The sequence below is a fragment of the Natrix helvetica genome (genome assembly GCF_964273705.1).
Source record: "Natrix helvetica genome assembly, chromosome: Z".
NCBI lineage: Eukaryota > Metazoa > Chordata > Lepidosauria > Squamata > Natricidae > Natrix > Natrix helvetica.
The window spans coordinates 22288158-22300549 of NC_138554.1; the positions used below are offsets into that span (position 1 = coordinate 22288158).

General features: G+C 43.0%; 1 protein-coding gene across 3 annotated transcripts in view; it reads left to right on the forward strand.

The window, feature by feature from the left end:
• The window catches only part of LOC309381271 (myosin-10-like), an 83754-nt gene that overhangs the window by 53130 nt on the left and 18232 nt on the right, over positions 1 to 12392 (forward strand). For all 3 annotated transcript variants that reach the window (XM_081932055.1, XM_081932056.1, XM_081932057.1), the window contains 7 exons: positions 2401 to 2613; positions 2768 to 2912; positions 3831 to 4037; positions 5314 to 5418; positions 8167 to 8319; positions 8898 to 9146; positions 10599 to 10811. In XM_081932055.1, the coding sequence (XP_081788181.1) occupies positions 2401 to 2613; positions 2768 to 2912; positions 3831 to 4037; positions 5314 to 5418; positions 8167 to 8319; positions 8898 to 9146; positions 10599 to 10811 (1285 nt within the window). The remainder of the gene's footprint in view (positions 1 to 2400; positions 2614 to 2767; positions 2913 to 3830; positions 4038 to 5313; positions 5419 to 8166; positions 8320 to 8897; positions 9147 to 10598; positions 10812 to 12392) is intronic.

A 12392-nucleotide genomic window follows, 5' to 3' on the forward strand; every position in this document is an offset into this window, starting at 1 on the left:
ACTCTGCCAGCGCCCCCCCCCCCCAAAGGCTATTCATGCCTTTTATTTGAAAAAAATGGGCCTGTTTTTGCGAAAAACAGGCTGTTTTGGAGAGGTTTGCAGAGTGCAAAAAAAATTTTTTTCCCTTTCGGAAAGCTCTTTGGTTAGAGTGATTGATGAAAATTAGATTGATCAAGTGCTGTGCCAGCAGAAACAAGCCTTAGGTGCTGCAGGTTGTCCGCGATTTTCTTCTCCAGCACATGGATAAATACACCTGGAAACATCTACCTACCTACTCTCTCTCTCTCCATACCTACCTACTGTATTTCTCTCTCTCTCTCTCTCTCTCTCTCTCTCTCTCTCTCTCTCTCTCTCTCCCTCCCTCCCTCCCTCCCTCCCTCCCTCCCTCCCTCCCTCCCTCTACCTACCTACCTACCTACCCTCTCCCCCTACCTACTGTGTTTCTCTCTCTCTCTCTCTAATCTTTTATCTACCTACCTACTTACTTACACTCTCTCTCCCCCCCTACCTACCTACTGTATTTCTCTCCCTCTCTATCCCTCTATCTACGTACCTACTTTTTTAAAAAAAATTGCCTCTTCAAAACCTTGGTGCGTCTTATACTCCGAAAAATACTGTATATAACTTGCTTAATTTCTTTTTATAGCAGTGGGTACTAAATCTAAGCAGTAACAATTGGCAGTTGTTATAAATTATTATTCTTAAATTTTATGCTCCCTTTTTTATATGTACCTCAAGGTGATTAACATATCTAATATTCTTCCCTCCCATTTTCCCCACTACAACAACCCAGTGAAATGGACTGGGCTGAGAGGGAGTACCTGGCCCATATCAGCTAGCCGGCTCTCATGCCTATGGTGGGACTAGAATTCCCAGTCTCCTGGTTTCTAGGCCAGCACCTTAACCATTACACTAAACTGACTCTTTTATTCCTTTTTCTCCATGCAATTGTGATCTAGTTCAAAGGTCCTTATATCTTCAATTCACTTTTTTAAAAGCCAGTTGTGCAACTATTAATTATATACTGTAAAGGACATCTCATCTGCTTTTTACTTAATCAGTTCTGGGCCTGACTAGTGCATCTATTTGAGAACATTCCTGCATTCTCCTCATTGGTAGTTCCTGGAGTTCTGGGCCAATGCAGAAGGGAACAGCATGATATCAAGATTATGAAAGTGAATTAATTAAACCAAGTGTCTGAAGAAGATTTCCATATAGGAAATTGGGGGAGAGGAGAAAATTAGAAAAATTCCAAGCTGAACCTTGTCTTAGATGCATATCTAAAACAGTGGGTTAAAAAACAAAACAAAGCAACCAACTTGACAACTAAGATCTGGATTTTATCTTCCAGCATGCCAGCTGGGGAAGAGTTGAAGTCCACACATCTTAAAGTTGCCAACTTTGAAAAACATTGATCTAAGCAATTGTGAGAGATTGTGGGAAGGCTGAGAATGTGCCAAAAGGGAAATTAGTAACAAGCATTTTTTTTAAAAAAGGCAGGAGCTTATTGATAGTTTATTTTATAAATGGCAACTTGGGAAGAAACTCAGAAAGTAATATTTCAAGTCATTCAAGGAATGTGTGCCTCAATAAATTCTTTATAAACTGTAAATTCTTCATAAATTCTTTTGAAGTTTCCAAGATTCGATATTCACACCAGGACTAGCATTAAAGATACATGAAATCTCTGTAGGTCTTGCTTTCTTTGATCTTGCCAAGTTATGCGGTGTTTGATAGTTACAATACCCTTTTTCTCTTTCTTCCTAGCTGTGGTAGGCTCTTCTTATCCTCTACAAAGCCCACAGGGGCTCATATAGAGGCTCCAATACTTCTTACTTTTGATGTTCCCTGATATGGAAAATTGTGAAAAAAAAGGAAAAGTGACTTATTTTTACCAAACTGACTCTAGGCATTTCACATAAGCAATCACAGAACATGTTAATAGAATAAACGAAATTTCTGAAGATAATTTTCACGTAGGTTAGACGGAGGACTTAATGTTGTCAAAGATTGGAATTCTCTGGAGTGGTATTTTTCAACATTGGCAACTTGTGTAAGCCACCTGACTGGGGAAATCTGGGAGTTGAAGTCCACATGTCATAAAGTTGTCAGGATGAGAAACAGTTCTCTGGATCAAAAAAGATGAAAGCTCTTGATTATCAGAGATATAGACAATTATGAAGTGTATTGTCTGAACTCTAGCACTAAACACTTGTAAGAGACCTGCCCTCCAATCCTTGGCTTCTCCCTGAGGAACTTCTGGTGTTTTGACTATGGAGGGTAGGGTGTCTTTGGACTGTGCTCTCCTTCTCCCTGGATTCTTGGTGCTACTAGCCCCCATTTCCCAAATCTTTTAATCCCCTTGACGTGTCCCTCTGACCATTCTTACTCACCATGCAGAGTGGAGGAAGAATCATCCCAGAAGAACTCTGTGCTCAAGTCCCTGCGTGAGCTCCAAGCACAAATATCAGAACTGCAGGAGGACCTGGAGACGGAGAAAATGGCCCGTGCCAAAGCGGAGAAACAACGGCGTGACCTTGGGGAGGAGCTGGAAGCTCTAAAGACGGAACTGGAGGACACCCTGGATTCCACGGCCGCACAGCAGGAGCTACGGTAACAGATGGACTTGGCCAGAGGGGTCTACCTCACTCACACGTTGCTGCACCTGGGTGCAGAAAATACCCTTGTTCCTCACCAATAAGTGCACAAATGCCATGGAAGCAGGTTGTCTCCCCTTGCTAATCTATCCGTTCTCTTCCTCTCTCAGGTCGAAAAGAGAGCTAGAGGTGACAGAGCTCAAGAAGACCATTGAGGATGAGGTCAAGGCACACGAAGCACAGGTGGTAGACATGCGCCAGCGCCACACCAGTGCCCTGGAGGAGCTGTCAGAGCAGCTGGAACAGTCGCGACGGGTATGTTGCCGGAAGTGTAGCCTGCTGGGTGTACTGGAATGAAGATCTGAGGAGTTGGTGGGTTTAGCTTTGGTAGTTCCGATAGTACAAACTCAACTGCTCCATTTACTGCCTAAATGTAGAGCTCTAGTAATTTCATACAGATAGTCCTCCACTTACGATCCCAGTTGAACCAAAAATTCTGTTGCTAAGCAAGACAGTTGTTGTAAGTTTTACCCCTTGTTATAAACTTTCTTGCCATATTGAATCACTGCAGGTATTAACTTAGTAACAAACAGTTGTTAAGTGAATCGGACTTCCCCATTGACTTTGCTTGTCAGACGGTTGTCAGAGGTGATCACATGATCCCAAGACACTGCAGCCATCCTAAATACATGCCAGTTGTCAAGCATCCAGATTTTGATCACTTGACCATGGGGATGCTGCAATGGTTGTAGCAGTAGGAATAACACTTATATACCGCTTCACAGTACTTTACAGCCCTCTCTAAAGGGTTTACAGAGTCAGGTCTATTACCCCCAACAATCTGGCTCCTCATTTTACCGACTTCAGAAGGATGGGAGGATGAGTCAATCTGGAGCCAGTGAGATTTGAACTGCCGAATTTCTGGCAGCCTGCAGCCAGCAGGAGTAGCCTGCAGTACTACATTCTAACCATGGCTCCTGTAGATGTGAGTAACAGTCATAAATCACATGCTTCAGTGCTATTATAACTTTGAGCGGTCACTCACTGATTAGTTGTAAATCGAGGATTACTTGTGAAGTGTGGAAATGCATTTTGAAACTTACTCAGAATCCAAAGTATGTCATTTGGAAAGTCAGACCCAGGGTGGGGTTTACTCCAAGAAATACAAATTGTAATGCCAGAGAGCAGGAGAGGAGAGAAATGTCTCACAGCTTACTTCTCTTATCTCCCTAGTTCAAAACTACCCTGGAGAAGGCAAAGCAAGCTCTGGAAGGGGAAAATGTAGAGATGCAGAAGGAAGTGAAGATCTTGCAAGGAGCCAGGCTGGAATCTGAGCAGCGGCGCAAGAAGCTGGAGAGTCAAGTCCAGGAATTGCAACTCCGGGCAGCTGAAAGTGAAAGAGTCAAATCTGACCTCACTGACAGGCTGGTGAAGCTGCAGGTGTGTAAGGCCACACATGAGTGAGTCTGTCTGTAAAAAAAAACCCAAAACACCTGAATTTTGAATGGCTACCTTCTGCTCCAAAATATTTGTATCCACCAGCACTTCCTAGATCTGTGATGGCAAACCTATGGCATACGTGCCACAGGTGGCACACAGAGCCCTCTCTCTCTGCAGGCACATGAGCCGTCGCCCCAGCTCAGCTCCACTGCGCATGCATGCGTGCCTCCTACCGGCCAGCTGATTTTTGGGTCTATGCTGTGCATGGGGGGGGGGGGAGAAGGGCGGGGCACATGTGAAAGATGCATGTGCAGGGGGAGCATGGCGAGGCAGCGTGTCCCCCCCCCAGCCCGTTTTTGGTCCCAGGAGGCTGCAGAGGGGCCTACTAGGCCCAAAACGGGGCATGGGAAGAGGTTGTGCATGCATGCGCATGGGGGGGAATGCATGCATGCGCAAGGAGATGTGGCACGGGGTATGTGTGTCGCACACACATTGCATTATGGGTGTGCGTGCTTTCAGCACACAATGACAAAAAGGTTAGCCATCCCTGTTCTAGATCCTTGGACCCTTGGCTCAATCTCTAGCCTGACCATTCCAACTGACAACTAAAGGAACTGAACCAGGATATGGAGGTCACTGGGTTACAGAAGGTTGCCATGGGAATCATCTTCCTAGTTTTATTTAAGGCTCTGATATGTCTCAGGATGTTCTTCTGTGCCTTGTTGATTGTCTGCCATGCAACCCACAGAATTCTATGTTTAGGTTTCATTATGCAAGGATTTTTTTTCCCCTTTGCATAATTTTGCAATAAAATGCTGATCGATGTTTAATGAGAGACATTTGAGGATGAGCACAGATATGATGGGAGCAAACTGACCAACTAGGGAGCAAGTGAATGGCAGACAGTGGGGGGAAAAAGGATACCCAGGGAGCATCCCTGACATGGCCCTGTCTGAAAGCTATGGCCACTGTCTTCTCTGCCTTCTGAGTCTTCAGCAATCATGGTTAGTTTGATTTTTCTGGCTTTTCTGCAGAACCACGGGAAAACTAGAAATGTTCATGCTTCAAAGATGACTTTCTCAAAATGTTATCTTCTGAGCCAGATACCATGTCCTTGTATGTTTGGTTGAATGAATGTTATATGAAGCTCTGCCTTTAACCTTAGCTTTTCATTTGTGATAATTTGATAATTTGATGTTCTTTGATAACATTTTCACTTTTCCATTATTGCTGTTGTTTTTCTTTTCTGCCTGGGATTTTTATCTCCTGTAATCAGAATGAGCTCGATGGAGTCTCTGGTACCTTGGGAAGTACAGAATCCAAGACAATAAAGCTCGCCAAGGATCTGGCTAGTGTTGAATCCCATCTGCAAGATACTCAGGTACATAGGAAGGGCGGGAGTTTTAAAAAAAAACACCTCAGCAGCTGGTGGAGAACTATGTCCGTTTCAGGGATGTAAACATAAATCTACTCTGATTCTTGGTGAATTTTCAAAGAGGGTCCTGGAAGCTTATATGGAGATTGGAGGAGGAAAACCAACAGGGACGTAAACTTATAGCTTGAACCAGTGGTGAAATTCTATTTTTTTTTTTTACTACCAGTTCTGTAGGCATGGCATCGCTGGTGGGCATGGCTTGGTGGGCGAGGCAGGGGAAGGATACTGCAAAATCTCCATTCCCACACCATTCTGGGGCCAGTCAGAGGTGGTATTTGCCAGTTCTCTGAACTATTCAAAATTTCCACTACTGGTTCTCCAGAACCTGTGAGAACCTGCTTGAACCTGTTTGTGTAGCTATGAACACATTGAAATTTACCCATTGTCACAGCCACTCCGGGAGTCGCAATTGACTGTCAATGAGCTCCCAGACTGGTTGTCACCTGTACAGCCATTCATGTCCCAGGACCTGGAAGCATACAAGATCTCCTCCTGGGGTTGAATCTGCCCACCCAATGAGATTGGAAAGAGAGGGATTGCTGAGGGTCTCTTCTTTGGGACCGGGGTCTCTCTCTACAAGCACTTTGGGGGTGAGCCTTCCCAGCCCTTCTCCAACTTTTTTGGCTTCTGAAGGGCCATAAAGGCCCGACTGATACGGAGGCTATTTTGAGTACATTGAGGATCGATCTCTTCCCACAAGATGGTCTGGGGAGTTTTATATGTTGGAATTTTTTTTATTATCCTTGTGGTGGTCTTTAAGTCTTTTATAGCCCATGGGAATTTAGTGGCATAGAAGCCTTTGCAAATAAGGAAACAAATAAAGTTATTAATATATATATCATAGAAAACGCCCTCATAGAGCGTCCCTGGGCAATGTACAAATAGACATAAAAACATAAAAGCCGTGTGTAAATACCATAATAAAAACAATTAAAAGCAACATCATAAATGTGGTTTTGCCGGTTCACTCAATAATAGTAGTTCCTAATTAGTTGTAAAAGAGCTACGCAAAGGTCTGGGTTCAAAATGCAAAATATTATTTGGATCCTCAGCTGGTTCAAAAAGTTTCCAAGATAAGTTTGCATGTATCCTCACTCATTTTGCTTTCTAATCGAGGTTTCCATATAGGTTTAATAGCAATAGCACTTAGACTTATATACCACTTCACAGTGCTTTACGGCCCTCTCTCAGTGGTTTACAGAGTCAGCCTATTGCCCTCAACAGTCTGGGTCCTCATTTTACCCACCTCGGAAGGATGGAAGGCTGAGTCAACTTTTAACATGGAAACATTATTCAAAGCTTGCTAAAGAGAAGTTACTTTAGAATTTTATAGATGTTCCTGAGCATGGGTGGCTCAGGAATTCTGGGACTTGAAGTCCATAGGTTGTTAAGGGGCCATGCTTGCCTATCCCTTTTCTAGTGATTAAGGCATTGGGCTAGAAAGCAGGAAGCACAGCAACAAGAATTGGACAAAATAGTAACAGGAACAGAAGAAAAAATGATTACAAAAACATACAATTGTCTCTTAAAATTCAAAATGGAGGAGGAAATTATGAAGGAAACAATGATAATTTGGACTAAAAACTTCGGGTATAATATTGAATTGAAGCACTGGGAAAAAGTATGGGGGGAAAATTATAAATTGACAATGTTAGCATCCTATAAGGAAAACATTTACAAAATGTTTTATAGGTGACTTTTACCCTGGCGAGATTGACCAAAATGTTCTCAAATAGATCTCCAAACTGTTGGAAATGTAACCACCAACAGGGGACCTTCTATCATATGTGGTGGACATGTCCGAAAGCCAAAGAATTCTGGACCAAAATTCAAAAATGGTTAGAAGAAATAATAGAACAAAAAATTGACATGAACCCTGAGCTGTTTCTTCTAGGAATAACAATAAAAAAATAGTAAGGACATCCAATATTTAATGCTTCATATAATCACTGCTGCCAGAATTTCATATGCCCAAAGTTGGAAACTAAAAACCATTCCATCAAATGCAGAAATCATAAAAAAGGTGTTAGAATACTCAGAAATGGACAAACTAACGATGGAACTAAGAGATAGAGAGGAAACAGAGTACTACAAAACATGGAACGGATGGTATAACTGGCTTGAAAAGAGATGTAAAATCAATGCATAAGGAACACATAGAAAACACAATGAAAAGATATGGCATAGACTTAGAAAGCAATAGAGATGGAAATATTGTATATAGATGTATATATTGTAAAAAATGAGAAAGTAAGCAAAGAAGAATATGTATAAAATAATAGAATGGAAAATGGAAAACCCAAAATCAGAATAAAGAAATACCGATAACAGAAAGCTGTAAAAGTGTAATTGCGATTTTAATGTTTGGAAAATGTCAAATAAAAAAAATATTAAAAAAAGAAAGAAAGCAGGAAGCCATTAATTCAAGTCCCGCTTTAGCCATGAAAGCCAGCTGGGTAACTTTGGATCAGTCACTCTCTCTCAGCCCAACCCAATTCACAGATTTGTTGGATAACAATTCAATTATTTGCAAAAATAATAAGGGTGGGAGATAGATAGATGGAGGGAGGGAGGGATTGATGGACAGAGAGAGAGGGAGATAATCTTATTCCTATGAGGAAGATGTTATATCCAAGGGGGGGAGGACGGGTCCAGTCTCTGATCCATACCTTTTATCCTTCTCTCCCATTCCAGGAATTGCTCCAAGAAGAGACGAGGCAGAAGCTGAATCTGAGCTCTCGAGTCCGGCAACTGGAAGAGGAGAAAGGAGCTCTGCTGGAACAGCTGGAGGAGGAAGAAGCTGCCAAGGCCAACTTCGGTCGCCAGATCCAGAGTCTGCAGCAACAGGTGGGGTAGCAGGAAAAAGAACTGGCCACAGAAGGAAACACAACCCAAGCAAAAACTCAGCAAAGAAAGAAAAAAGTTGATTAATTTAATGAGAAAACATTAAATGATGCATTTTTGTATCAGTTTTGTAGGTTGGATATGTCCATTGACTTAATAAAGTCTTCTCCTCCTCCTCCTCCTCCTCCTCCTCCTCCTCCTCCACCACCTCCTCCTCCTCCTCCTCCTCCTCCTCCTCCTCCTCCTCCTCCTCCTCCTCCTCCTCCTCCTCCTCCTCCTCCTCCTCCTCCTCCTCCCTCTTTTCTCCTCAATCAGTACTTACTCTTCTCTCCTCAGGGGTTTGATTAGGAAAACATGGCTCCAGGCCTTGTTCTGCCATATCTTTTTCCTTACCTCTCGATAAAACACTCTAAGGTTGTATTTTTAAACAGTTTTGTGAGGATGTCATAGGGAGATACATCATGAAGGTCACGGAAGAGAAGAGTTGACTTTTATGTTCTACAGGAAGCTTCCATCCCCTCAGCATCTTTAGTAGTAGAGATGGATAGAGTGTGTGTGATTTTTCTTGGCTCTTTTACCAGGTGATGGAGACCAAGAAGAAGCTGGAGGAGGATGCTGGAGTAGCAGAAGCAATTGAGGAAGCTCGGCGCCGGACAACCAAGGAACTAGAGGCCCTCACCTTGCGCTACGATGAACGGGTTCAGGCCTGTGACAAGCTGGAGAAAGGCCGAACCCGCCTGCAGCAAGAGCTGGATGATGTCACTGTGGCCCTTGACCAACAGCGCCAGGTGGTCTCTGCCCTCGAGAAGAAGCAGAAGAAATTTGATCAGGTGAGGCCTTTGTGTCGTCCATCCGGTCTCTCACCAGAACTATGTTCTGTCCATGGCATAGCTGTATCCTACAAAGGTGGAGTCTTGCCTTGAATTTTTAAATACTTTGGTCTCTAAAATGAAAACTGCCCATAAACCTGGCAGTTAATTCCCTTGTAATAAATGTCTTTCATATCCATCACTATCATCCTCATTCCCAAATTGCCTCTTCAGGGCCAGGTGGCTTTGCTGCCTATCTGCTTATTTGATTAAATTAAATTGTTAAACCTTGGGGAGGGGGGATACCAGCCTCCCAATTTGATATGGAAATTTTAAATTCTTTCTTCCCATTCCCCTCCACGCTTTCACTTATTCACACACACACACTTTCTTCAAGTACAGGAAACCACATTTGGTTTACTTGAGTTTGTTTTATTTGGTTTTGCCTTTTTATTAGAACAAACAGCACACCAAAAAATACACAAAGGGAAGAAAAAAAGTAATACAAAAGCAAATGTAAGAAAAACAACAATGAAAAAATTACCCAAACCATTTGTACAGGTGGTCATCACTTAACAACGGATTGCTTGGCAACCAAAGTTGCGAAGAACTCCAAAAAGTTACTTACAACCTGCCCTCACGGTTATGCACTACATCACCCTCCCCCATGGCCATGTGATCAAATTTGGGCACATGCAATCCTATAACCACATGACTGCAGTTTATGACCTTTTTGCCAGTTTCTGGCAGTTTTTTCTGGCTTCCTGCAAAAAACACCCATTTGGAAAAATGGATTTGCTTAACAACTATATGATTCACTTAATGACCATGTGATTCACTTAATGACCTTGGTTACTAGCTTTACAACTGTCATAAAAATGATTGTAAAACCCAGTCAGTTCACATATAGTGAGTGACCTGCTTAACTACTGCAAGGGTTTACAACCCAATTCAATTGTGGACTTTACGTGAGGACTATCTGTACAGACTTACCATAGTTAATAATTCCTTTATTAATAGAACTACAAAAATGTTATTCCAAATTTGAATGAAATCGTTGATAAAATTGATCTATAGAAAATTGTAATTTGGTGTTCTAAAGTTGGTTAAGTTGCTTTTTCAAGAGGCAAATGGACTTTCTGGTTTTTCTTTGAAGACTTTTCACTTCTCGTCCAAGAAGCTTCTTCAGCTCTGGATGGATGGTGGCGCTGAATTTTTCAGTCAGAGCTGATGAAGCTTCTTGGATGAGATAGGGAACATCTTCAAAGAAAAACCAGAAAGTCCAGTTGCCTCTTGAAAAAGCACCTTTGGGATAACTGTGACCTGGATGACTGAGAATTTCCCTAGACATTTGATACCAAATAGTAAAACAGAATGAATTTCTTGTGTAGCAACAGTTGAGAGATTCGGTTGGTACACCTTTATTTTAGTGAAGAACATGTACTAACTAAGCCATGTTTGGGCTTCTGGCAGATGTTGGCTGAGGAGAAGCTGATCTCAGCCCGCCATGCTGAGGAGAGGGACCGTGCAGAAGCTGATGCCCGTGAGAAGGAGACCAAGGTGTTGTCACTGAGCCGTGCCTTGGAAGAGGCTCTAGAAATAAGGGAGGAGCTGGAGAGGCAGAATAAGCAGCTGCGAGCAGAAATGGATGACCTGGTCAGCTCCAAGGATGATGTTGGCAAAAATGTAAGTTTATTTATTTGTAGCCTGTTGGGTCCTGCAATTAAGTGCTGGGATAGAAGCAGGGGACTGAGACTTCTAGTTCCATCTTAGGTATGGAAGCCGGTTGGACCAATCACCAGGAGACCAAGAGTTCTAGTCCCGCCTTAGGCATGAAAGCCAGTTGGTTGACATTGGACCAATCACCAGGAGACCAAGAGTTCTAGTCCCGCCTTAGGCATGAAAGCCAGTTGGTTGACATTGGACCAATCACCAGGAGACCAAGAGTTCTAGTCCTGTCTTAGTCATGAAACTGGCTGTGTGACTTTGGGCCAGTTGTTCTCTCTCAGCTGATCCCACCTCACAAGGTTGTTGTTGTGGGGAAGTTAGGAGGAGGAAGAAGTATTACTTATGCTTACTGCCTTGAGTTATTTATAAAAACAATACGAAAGGCGGGATGTAAATAAATAAATTTAAGCTGCCTCTCTCCTGATTTCGTCAGGGAAGCAGTGGCTTAGAATTAAAACAGCAAAATGGGATTGATGAATCTCCGAATCCTATTCTGAGGGAGTAGGATAAAGCAGATAAAAGTTAGAGCCTCAATCCAGTTAAATAGGCTTATTTTTAATTTACTTTAACACTGGTATAATTGGTGCTTTTGAGAAAGACAAGTTTTTGTGGTTGGTGGATGGGACATGTAGATGTTGTATAACAGTCAACAAAGAAGAATTCTCCCAGTACTCTGACACTGAAGGAGAACGCCGCCAGTCTTGTTCTGACCCAGGTTTCCCAAAAGCACGAAGGCGACTCCTCATCCCGGTAAAACCCCTTTTATTTAGTTTAAAGTGAATTCCTTTCCAGCAAAGTCCTGGCGAACAGTCTTTCGTGAGATTTCACAACTACAGACCTTTATCAGGCTTGCAGAGTTGCCAGGCTGATATCTTCTAAACATCATGCTGTAGCAGCAATTACTTGACAAGAAGTCAGGAACAGATCTTCACTCTAATGAATTGAACTAATTGTCTCCTGCAAACTCCCCTCCCCTTTTGCTCCTCTTTATTCCCTATGGGAGGGGCCATTCACCATCCACCTGTGCCTTTACTCCCAAGTCGGCCCTTGTTCCTTAGCTGTTCCCTTCTCCTGGCAGCTCTGCGCATGCACACATCGGGAACAGACTCCAGCTGTGCTTCTGCCCCACTGATATCCAACTCTGAAGGCAGCTGATAACTGTCAGACGGCCCTCGCCCCATCTCTGCCTCCAACACAGAGCCCTCATCAGAGCCTTCCCCAGACTCCAGGACTGGCCCATGTTCCTCCTCAACCTCCTCACTGTCTTGAGTCTGCCTCTGTTGGCTGCTGGCAGGCCACAGTCTTATGAGTTAGATCAGAGATGATTCACCTCTTACCAAGAGATTTTTATCTTTTTACGAATTCTTGATATTTACTCATTCAATAATGTTGCGGATTCCAGACCCATCAGCCTCCTCTGGAGCTAATGGCATTGTGATGGCACAATATTTCAATGTTCTGTTAGTCAACCTACCCACCTACCTCTATCCGCTTTACGCCTTTCTGTAAAAACCTACACGTGGCTCTCCTGTCTCTGAC